General features: G+C 41.8%; 1 protein-coding gene across 1 annotated transcript; it reads left to right on the top strand.

The window, feature by feature from the left end:
* Positions 1 to 4,248: 4,248 nt before the first annotated feature.
* znf710a (zinc finger protein 710a) lies at positions 4,249 to 10,876 on the top strand. Its single transcript, XM_032583167.1, has 5 exons — positions 4,249 to 4,370; positions 6,161 to 7,657; positions 8,143 to 8,334; positions 8,414 to 8,588; positions 8,977 to 10,876. The coding sequence occupies exons 1-5, from the start codon at positions 4,326 to 4,328 to the stop codon at positions 9,168 to 9,170; spliced, it is 2,103 nt and encodes a 700-aa protein (XP_032439058.1). The 5' UTR covers positions 4,249 to 4,325; the 3' UTR covers positions 9,171 to 10,876.
* The last annotated feature ends 376 nt before the right edge of the window (positions 10,877 to 11,252 follow it).

The raw sequence follows: 11,252 nt of genomic DNA, 5'->3' as shown, positions 1-11,252 counted from the left end.
ACCAACGTTACAGGGGCAAAAATGTGTGAAAAGCCTTAACATATATGGAACCATTTTTACAGTAGAATAATCTCACTGTGATTTGGGGGGGGAGGGGGGTAAGGGGGATACATTCTTTAATTTAAAAAAAATTGCCTTGCCTAGGTGGCAAGGAGAAGCCCAATAGATTTATTTTCACAAGTGGAGTGTTACAGCTTTGCTATAATGCTCCATTTCATATATTTTGAATATATTTACCCTTTTATTTTAGAAATTACTTTGAGTTCATTTCAAATGCTATGAACACGCAGAGAAAAAAGGCAGAAATGAAAAATAAAGAAAAGGAGGTGGGAGAAAAAGTTAAAAGAGAAAGACAGAAATAAGAAGGGAGAAGAAAAAGAAGTATGCTTCTACACCCACAGAAAGAGGGGAAAAAAAACAGAACTGAGAAACCACGGTAACAGACAAAATAAATGAGTATATACTGTAACTTTAACAGCATCACTGAAAACCACTTCTTACTATAGTTAATACAAGATGTATTTAGTGGCAACTACAGCCAAATGATAGTGTTTCTGTAAACCCCTGAATCCAAGCCTCTATGTGTAAATTAAAAAAAAAAAAAAAAAAGCAAAACACAAAATCATTATTTGTGACAATCATGACACCATCCTACCTCGTGTCCCCCTCAACCCTGCAGTTATACTTTGGACAGTTCAATTTTCCAATAGGACAGCACTCACTCTTCTTCTGGAGCATTTTACAAAATTGAAGCATACAGAGATAGGGATTTTTGACCATTCCCCTTTGAACATTCTTTTTGGATCTTTGGCTCTCAAATGTTGTATTAGACACACAATCATAATTTTCCAAAAAACATTTCCCACAACATATTGACAGACACAAGTACATATGTTTTACTTTTTTAGCTTGTTAAGCGATGTCGCATAAACAAGACAATTACAAAAAAGGAAACATTCCTTGAAGGTTAGACTTTAACCAACCAGATCTCTGTAACTGCAGAGATGGTTTGTGGCATAAGCAAGACTTGTCAAATTCCTTTGAATTTATTTCGATTTCAAATTTTTAGAAACATATAAAAAAATAAAATAGATATAATAAAACAATGCAAGGCATTGAAGTTTGATAGGTATCTCACTGATTTTAGGATTTCTGCTCCCTGAATCTCTCAACTGGTAAAAAATCTTTCTATCTAAAGTAAACCAGCAGACTGCATTGAGTCATTGATGTTGCAACAATCCATCCTCTTCCTTAGCAAGCATTTAGCGACAGTGGGCTGTCAGTGGCATTGAGGTTTTAACTTTGACGCAATCACTCCTGTTGAGCAAGATAAATATGGCCAGTGGCTAAAAGACCTTTCACTCTGTGTCGCACTGCATTTATACTACAGAGAATGGAAAGATAAGAATTAAGAATGTGAAGCTCCTAGAAAGTCTGATAAGCTTTAAAAAGTGTATAACTTTCATCACTTTTTTATTTTAAAAGACATGTTCGGGGTAACACTAATTGAGCAGCTGATTATTTTATTTGAGACAGCTACTTCTTCACATGGAAATGTTTCCCTTCTGAATAAAATATACCCACTTAAAGTTTAGCTGTTTTTTATTAGATTGTAGTACTGCAGTAGAGGATAAATTCATTTTAAAGCTTTTCCCACAACAAATTTGCCTGCATAAAAAATTTATTAATAGCATTTGCTTTAACCCCCTTAAACCAGGAAAGTAAGTTGACATCGATAAATCGCTTGTGATTCATTGAGGTTTTTCTCAGTGGTGAAGCAGACAGTTGATATCTGGATCTGTTGCACCCTACCACCGCCGCCGCTGCTGCCACCTCTTCTCTGTCCCTCCCTCAAGCTCTCCATCTCCTTGACTTGCTCTCTTTCTCTTGTTAGAAACAATAAGTTCTAACTTTGACCTACATCACACAGAGGATGTGACACTCATGCATGGTCACCCTATGGATAAACAGCTCTAAGCAGGCCTGTGTATCATGGTTTATATGATACACAGTAGACATATAAACCATGTGGAGAACAGAAAGTGTGTTCTTGTTCTGTCTCTGTGTGTGTGTGTGTGTGCTTGTCCCCTGATCTCTAGCATCAGACAAACACATTTGAAATCCCAGATGAGGGTTAGTGCACTCGAGAGCAGACCAATGGTTCACATCCCTCTCTCTTCCTGCTTTAGTACCTGTAGAAATTATATTTTACTCTCACTTGTAGCCATGAGTCTCATCCCATGTAAATGTAACTAAAGTAAATGGACAAGCAAGCTTTTTTTCCCTTTTTTGTATACTGATACAAAGATTCAGGCCTGGAAAGGAGCCAGAGCTTTTCCTACTCTTCCCCCCCCCTAAAAAAAAAACTTTTGTTGTCTGTGTCTTTTTCATTTTCCCCATAGGCTAGTTCTGTGTTGTTTTATGTACGTGTCCCTTGTTGTTTCTTCCATGTGGTTTCTTTGTCTTTCAGCCTCTTATCTCTTTGTTTCTTCCCTTGCTCTCCTTCTATTTTCTCTCCCTCGACTTCCTGCTATCTCTCCGCCTCGCTCACACCCTCACTCAATCTCTTTCTCTTTCCTCTCCCCTCCCCTCCTTCCCTCTCATTCCCTATCTCCCCCTCCGCCCTCCTCCTTCCCCCTCCGCACCCCTTTCTCTCTATCTTTTCTCATTCTCGCAGCACTCCCAGCTGCTGATGATTGATCAAGGTTTTCAAGGTTTGCCCTTTCCTGTTATTTAGCAGGAAATGTTTATGCACAGTTCTCAGTCTTGCAGTCACAATTGGCATGTGTCCACACTGTTTGTTGTGCCTGCCTGCACCTACTCCTGCTTGTCTTACATCCACTTTTTTTTTTTTTGGTTTTAGTGTGTTTACAAGTAAAGGTAAAGGTGAGGTAATATAAAAGAATAGCCGTCTAAATTATGAGGTTTGTCATTAGTGGCGACCTCATCAGTTCTCATCCGGCAGGTAGAACACTCTGCCACACCGTTCTCAAAGAAATCTGGAAGTTCAATAGTTAATGCCTTCTCTTTGCTGTTTTTTCCTTTTTCCTCACTCCCTCTGTCTCTCTCTATCTCCTTTTCCTCTCTCCATTCCCTTTGCTCCCACCCCACCACCTCCACCTTCACTCCTCCTTCTCTTCTTTTCTTTTCTCTTGCTGATGGACTCCTCTTTTTTTATTTTCACACTCCACCATCCCCCTATTTTCTTTTTTTGCTCCTGTTTTCCTCCACACACCCTGCTCCTCTCATTTCACCGCATTTTCTTTCAACTCACTATCTGTCTTTCCATCCCCACCTCTTCCCCCATCCCATGCCCCCCCTTTCTTTCTTCCCTGTCTTTTATTCTTTCTCTTTCTTTCGCCACATCCTTTCTTATACCCCAGCCTTCCCCTTCCTCCTCCTCCTACAGTTCTTCTTTACCTTCTTCCTCCTTTTTTGCAGCATTCTCTTTTTCCCTCCCCCACACCAGTTCTCTTTCCTCTCTCCCTTTTTCTTTCTGCCCCCCCTTGCTTCCTCCACTCAGCTTCACTCCCCCTCCTTCTGCTTCTTTCTTCCTTATTCTTTCTCCCCCATGTCTGTCTCCCTCCCTCCCTCTTTCCTAACTGCTTTACTCTCCTCTCTTTCTCCTACTCTTCTTTTGTCACTCGTTTTTCTCCCTCCTTCTGAATTTCTCAGACAGTATACTTTATTCTTAATTAGTTTGGATGAAGAACTCCTCGCTCTCTGTGAAAAAGTAAAAAAAAAAATAAAGCTTTTCTCAGACATTATCTGTCTGTTTTGTCACTGACAGACGCACCTCCACCCATAGTGTCTCTGAATGTTTGAGAAAGTCTGTGGCGCCTCTATGAATGAGAGGATCTAAATCACAAACACACACTTAATTATATAAATATATATATATATATATATATATAAATGTGTATGTCTTAGTGTGCGCTACTGTTAAAAAGAGGGAAATGCAAAGTATCAAGTGTGATCAAGACAAGATAGTAGTAGCTGAAGAGAAATGTGTGTTGAAGGGTCATGTTGAATTGTACGTAGTGAGAAAGGGAGATAAGATGTGTGTGTTTATGAGAGAAAAGAAGAGAAAAGTGAGATGGGAAGGAGAGGGTGGGAGGAAGAGAAAGAAATGGGGTGATGCTGTGCGTGTGCGTGTGTGTGTTGGGGTGAGGGCTGTTGGAGGGTGGTGGGGTGCGAGGGGGGGCAGGCACAGTCAGTTCTGATAACAGCAACAGTAGGAGGAGGATGAGCCGTGGGACCGCCCCACTCTCCCGCAGATATAAATAGGAGGTGGATTTTTTTACTCTACTCATTTCTCCTGAAGGATGAGATCCCTGAAACACCTCAAACATCACTCCAGGAGCAATGTGGTGAGTTTGGGACCCGAATATCTTGAGGGAGATGTAAGGGTTGTGTTAGAGAGGGGGCTGAGGGTTGTTGGGGACTTGTTTTTAGCACTTTGTCAATGAGGTGTTTGCCATAGTCCTGTCCGCGCTCTTACCCAGGAGTTATAGGAAGGAAGAGAGAATGTACTTTTCACGTGTGGCATGAGTGCTGTGGCATATGGACATGTTTTCTGAAAGAGCTCTTTCTGTTTCCATTCTAATTGTTTGTCTTTAGGTGTCTTTCAGTCTTGCAACTTTAAATGTGAAAGTGCGCCACTCTCGCAATAATTACCCTACCTTCCCTGTCTACTTGTCATTTGTCTTCTTCTCTTTCATTTTGTCAGCCTTTCATTTTGCTGTGCTTTTTCTTCTCTCTACAGCCCTACCTCCCTTCCTCCTTCACCTCTTTCTCTCTTACTCACTCTGTCTTTCTGTCTCTCTTCAGCTGCCCCCCTCACCACCACCACCCCTCCATACACTCACACTCCCCCTTCTCCTTTTCCTTTCTCTCTTCACTCCTCTCACACGCTCACTCAATCTCTCGTTCCCCTTCTCTCCCTCCCCTCCCCTCTTTTCTTTATCTTTCAGCCCCTCCATCTCATTTCTCTCTCTGTCTCCCTCCCTCCACTCCTCCCCCGCCCACAGCTCTTTCTCCTTCTCTTCATACCTCCCTCCCTCTTTTCTCTTTCTCTCTCACTCACACACGCTTTCAAATACACACCCAGTCTCTTTCTTTTTCTTTCCTCACAAACACAGTCTGTCTCTGTCTGACTACTTTAAAAGCAGTAATTATAAATGACATGGTTATCAGGGCATCCAGGTCTACTCCCCTCACCCATGCACACACACACGCCACACGCACACACAACACACACACCCACACACACACACCTTTATTCCTGTTCTTTATCTCCTCTTTTTTTCTGCCTTTTCTCTGTCTACTCTTTTCTTTCCTCAGAATTGTGTCAGGAAAAGGAAGCAGCTTTTTCTTACATGGCACATTGAAAGCTGCAGAGTGCTACCTGAAAATAAACTACAGGGTCAGAACTTCTCAGAGTAATGTTTCAGCCAGTCTGATCCATGCTGATATTTAATTTAAATCATGTCTTCTTATACAACAGAGAGCCAGTTTCTTCAGAATGTGAGCAGAAGGGTCTGAAACACTTAAAGATTATACAATTGAGTTTTCTGCATCAGTCTGGAATATAGAACAAGTTCAAAGCCCAGTTGAATGTTGGAGCTTTGAACTTATGAGACCGCCTGCCAGCATATATCATCTTGTTAAAGAGGTTCAAGTTTGAAGGCATTATGAAGTTGGCCACAGTGCTCAGAGAATCAATGAGATGGTTTGCTCCAGTGATGGGCCGACTGTGGTCAAGCCAGGGCGTCCCAGGACCCCACAGGAAGTGCCGAGGACAGTCCACGGAAGTCAGCTTCCTGACCAGGACCTGCATCCCTTGTTGTGTTCTTTATTATTCTAAAACCTGTCAAGGAAGGAAGCTGAGCACAAACACAGATCTACCTTATCTCCTCGATCTAATGTTCTTTGGATTCCGACCGAAGACACAAAGGCGGCATCTGAACGCAGCTTTCTTATTGTGAAAAATAAGATCTTAATAGATGCAAGCTGAAATCATTTTAGTATTCGGTTACAGTTTTATGAGCCTGAAATATGAGGGTATATTTTGTTCTAATAAAATATTAAGTAGTACTTTAACAGCTGTTTCATCAGTCCAAGTTCCATTATGCCTTATACCATGTGTGTGTGTTTGCAGGAGGAAGAAAGTAGCTGTTTGGTGCGAACTTTTCCAAAGATGACTGAGGCCCACGTGGATGTGGGCACACAAACAGAGCCTGTGGTGGTGTTATCACTTGCACAAGCTGCTGTTCTTGGACTCATCTCCCAGAATGAAATATTTGGGGCTACCATTGCCCCAAATGGCTTTTACACAGGGGAGCCAAAAGAGTGTCCTCCTCCTCCTCCTGAGTCAGTGGAGTATGAGTATGCTGACCAGCTGATAGGTGCTAACGGGGACTACCTGGCAGAGCCTGCTGGTGAGCAGGAGCCCCAGCCGCACTGCAGCGAGAGAAGACGCCCTGGTCCCCGTGGGAGGACCAAGAGGCCGAGGAGCAATGGGGAGATAGAATCTCCTCAGCACAAAGACGTTGCTCCACAGGCTCAGGTTAAAGGGGAAAGACTTGATTTTGACACTCCTCCTTCCTGCATTCACATGAATAACAGACACACGTCCAGCAAATTAGAGGATTCAACCACCCATCATACCTCCTTGAAAAAGGAACAGACCTGTGGAAACTGTTCGTCATGTGTGAGAGTTACGCCCATCCCACAGTCAGACGAACAGACAGACCTGGAGCATGAAGACACTTCTGTTAGGGAGAAAGAGAGGAAGGAAGAAGAGTTAGTGGTAGCGGAAGAAGAGGAAGAGGCACTGAATCTAAAGACAACTGGAGAGAATAGCAGTTCTCTGGAGAATCGTTATTATGATTCCAATGAGGTGGCCTATGAGTCTGCTGACATGCCGATGCAAGGAGAATATGAGGAGAATGGCCAAGCACAGGCCATGCTGTGGTCAGACCCGGAGGGGCTCGCCAGACGAATGCAGATTGACAGACTGGACATAAATGTACAGATTGATGAGTCTTACTGTGTTGATGTAGGAGAAGGTCTGAAACGCTGGAAATGTCGTATGTGTGAGAAGTCCTACACGTCTAAATATAATCTTGTCACTCATATCCTGGGTCACAATGGAATTAAGCCTCATGAGTGTCTGCACTGCGGGAAGCTTTTCAAACAACCGAGCCACCTTCAGACTCACCTGCTCACTCATCAGGGGACCCGACCCCACAAATGCACAGTGTGTGAAAAAGCATTCACACAGACTAGTCACCTGAAGAGGCACATGCTGCAGCACACAGATGTTAAGCCTTACAGCTGCCGCTTCTGCGGCCGTGGCTTTGCCTACCCCAGTGAGCTGAGAACCCATGAGAACAAACACGAAAACGGTCAGTGCCATGTCTGTACCCAATGTGGGCTTGAATTTCCAACCTACGCCCACCTGAAACGTCACTTAACCAGCCATCAGGGTCCGACTACGTACCAGTGTACAGAATGCAACAAATCTTTTGCATATCGGAGCCAGCTGCAGAACCACTTGATGAAGCATCAGAACGTTCGACCCTATGTTTGTCCAGAATGTGGGATGGAGTTTGTGCAGATCCACCACCTTCGACAGCATGCCCTCACCCACAAGGTACTGGATGTTTCTTTTTTCTACCAGTTAATTGGCTAGTCTCGTTCTACTTTATGTAACTAATTCCTTATTTGAAACAAGATTACAAACACTAAAACATATTTTGGATAAAAGTGTTTAAAGTGTTTAACTTTTTCCTGTCAGTCTTTGATGCATTAACATAGATGTAAAATTGCGCCAACTGTCATTCTTATATCACTGGCTATTCTCTAAAACCAGTTGCTTTGAAAGCATAGTCTTCAAAGGCCTTGAGTTTTTGTGTGCTCAACCCCACCCCCAACAAGTGTTTTGTTTCATTTGCAAAGCTTCTTCTCTTCCTGTTTGATGATTCACAAAGTCTCTCTTGTAGTATATATGATGTATTCTTTATTTTTAATGGTAGATATCTTTTGTTCATGACAAGCATTGCCAATAATTTTTATAACCCTCACATATTTAGATAATTTCTTCCAATTTAGACTTGACCACTTTGTGTTTCCTTCCAGGGCATGAAAGAATTCAAGTGTGACGTGTGTGCCAGAGAGTTCACTCTGTCAGCCAACCTGAAGAGACACATGCTGATCCATGCCAGTGTGAGACCCTTCCAGTGCCACATCTGTTTCAAGACCTTTGTCCAGAAGCAAACCCTCAAAACACACATGATTGTCCACCTACCTGTCAAACCCTTCAAATGCAAGGTTGGTATACCAAGGGAGTATAAATATCATGTTGAACCAAACTGATGAAGGTTACTGATTCTTCACCCTCCTCCCCCAGGTCTGTGGGAAGTCATTCAATAGAATGTACAATCTGCTTGGCCACATGCACCTCCACGCTGGCAGCAAGCCCTTCAAGTGCCCTTACTGCACCAGCAAGTTCAACCTGAAGGGCAACCTGAGTCGACACATGAAAGTTAAGCACGGCATTATGGACACCACAATAGATGGACATGGTGAGTGGCTTTTGCTCTTGTCCTAATTAGACCTCTTTGGAGCAAATGAAGTTAATGAATTTGTTCATAGGGTTTACCAATAGCACATCTCCAAGTGGGACTGCTCCGAGGGCTTAATGTCACACAATTGTCACTCAGTCTGTCCCTACTGGACTGTACAGTAACATAGTGGCCAAGCATTTTGATGTTTCTGTCACTATCTCCCCATGTGTTTAGTAAATATAGCAGTGCCTGGTTTAGACATGCCGGTCTCTATCAGTAAAGACTGATGTGGAGGACGGGCAATCTGCTGGATGTCCTCAATGTGGCCATGTGTCTTTAGGAAGAGATCTATGCATGTGTGCAACCATGTCTTTTATTGAATGCAGCATTCCCCTTCCTTTGTCAGAACCCCCCCAGGAGACGGAAGGCCAAGAGGAGTATGAAGACGAGAGCTTTGAATTCAGTGAGCGAGAAAACCGCGCCAACAACAACAACACACCCGATGTGGCCAAACTATCTCAAATGGAGTACTACAGCAACTATGGGAAGGGTGCAGGGCGCTTTAGTGCATCAGGGACAGTACCAAGTACCCCAAACTGAACATGTGCGTTACTGAACATGTGCGTGAACTCATTTAACTTAGGTTTGTTTATTTTGTTTAATTGCTATTAAAGACAAAATGGTTAAGTTCCTCCCTAAAGGAATAGCTTGTGTTTTTTAATTGAGGTTCTTTGAAATTATCAGCAATAGTTTCATTACCTGTAATTCAAATGTATCATTGAGTTTGTAGAAGAATAAGGAAACTATCAGAGCAATTGAGAACTAATAGCTGGCAACATACTTGCTGATTGAATATTTCAGATGATTCTTAGCAACTTTAAACCTAAAATTTGTCCACTGAGGTACAGATGTATATATGTAAAACATCTACACTTTTACAAGACTGTTGTTAAAGCCAGTAACTTAAATGTTCCTGTGCACAGGATCCAGGCAGCTTTTCGATGCCCATGAGGCAGATCAGGTGGATGACACAGAATCAAAGTAACTGAGTGTAGTAGAACACAAGTCGCTCAACTGAGAAAACAAAGACAAACTTAACAACAACCACCTTGAGAAAGTTTAGAACGTTGATATCTGCTAATATAGTGTTCTACCCCCTTGGATGAAGTTATCTTCAGTTAAAGTTGTATTAAAGTGCTGCAATTACCAGTAACCTAAAAAAAGTTAAGTCTCCAATCCCACTGAGGTTTTCTTTACTTTACTACAAAGTCATTACAATATAGATGAGACCTATGTGCTACAGGTAGGGAAACCATTGCAGATAATGTGAACAAACCTAACTTTAAAAAATCCCAACAATCCCTTTGGGAATATGAGGAAGCCCAGCAAACTGCACATCAATATGCACTGGAATCACTCAAAATCTGCAAAATGTGAAAAACTGATTATTAAAGGTTATACGAAAAAAGCAGCATAGAAGTATTTAAGTGAAAAATGCTACAAGATCATAACCTGAGCCCTAAAATAAAGCACATTTTTAGCAAGAGGAAATGCATGTTACATTGCACTTAGACAATCCCAGAGTCTCTCCAGGTGCTGGGGTTTCACCAGTGTGAGCTGTGAATGAAGGGAACAGGTGCTCTTTCACCTACCAAAGCTTATCAAAAGGTTAATGATTCTCTTTGATTTATACTGTGATAAAAAAAAGGAAAAACTGTAAGAAAAAAAATGTTCTGTGCTTTACTGCATTTTATTGTACAGCGTAACAGTCCTGCTGTATGTTGACTGGTGCATCAAACTAGAGGACCACTGTGTCTACGTTTTACATTTTGCATTAACAACCATCCTCGTGTATTGATCTCTAGTCTATGAATGTAACTGTTTCTGTGGAATGTTATAAAGCAAATTCAAATGTCCTTTTTTAATGCTTGCACCCCTTTACCAAAGAATTTGACAAATCTTGCAGCTATGGGTTATTTTTTTTAACCTAGCTGTTGTGTTGAACTGGGACATTGAATTCCCCAGACTTCATGAAATTACATCCAGGTTTATCCTCCTACCCTTCTTTAGATCGCTTCAAAAGATTACAACGGAGATCAGGCTGTAGTGCAGCTTTCAACAAACCTTACCTTTCCCCCACCCTTACTTCTAAGTTTCTGAAGGCAGCACTGCAAAGTGTATTTAAAAAACAACGCAACCCACATCCATACTTTTACTTTTCTCCTTTTAAATTGGTGAATCTCAAACTGAATTGTCCCAAAAAAAAAAGAAAAAAACTTGGACAGAAATATTAAGTGCCCCAGTGTGTCTGCGAGAGCACACCATCCATCTTGCTGCGTACTGCTCTCAAGTGATGAACGACAGCCTCCATACGTGCGACAGGGCCGTGGACCTTGCGGAAAATGATGCGGAAATGCTCAATATATTCAGTTTTCCACTGCTCAGCTTTTTCACACTTTTCAAAATGTTGATATAATGCATAAAAAAAATAAAAATTCCTCATTTTTGGGAGTTTTTTTAGCTTCGATGTTCACTGCGTCAATATTTTAGCAAGAATATGAAAATGGGAAGACGCTCATCCTGAAAGGCTTTCTGTATTAAACTCTAGTGTGAAGATGATATGAATAGAGTTGTATGAACAATGTTGTGTACCAGGCAGAATTGTCAAATAATAAATTTATT

The sequence above is a fragment of the Xiphophorus hellerii genome, chromosome 2 (genome assembly GCF_003331165.1).
Source record: "Xiphophorus hellerii strain 12219 chromosome 2, Xiphophorus_hellerii-4.1, whole genome shotgun sequence".
NCBI lineage: Eukaryota > Metazoa > Chordata > Actinopteri > Cyprinodontiformes > Poeciliidae > Xiphophorus > Xiphophorus hellerii.
This window is presented reverse-complemented; position numbering and strand designations above follow the sequence as displayed.

Coding starts and splice junctions, on each gene's coding strand:
- znf710a (XM_032583167.1), top strand. CDS start 4,326: ATGAGATCCCTGAAACACCTCAAACATCACTCCAGGAGCAATGTG. Junction 4,371..6,160: donor ATCACTCCAGGAGCAATGTG/GTGAGTTTGGGA, acceptor GTGTGTTTGCAG/GAGGAAGAAAGTAGCTGTTT. Junction 7,658..8,142: donor AGCATGCCCTCACCCACAAG/GTACTGGATGTT, acceptor GTTTCCTTCCAG/GGCATGAAAGAATTCAAGTG.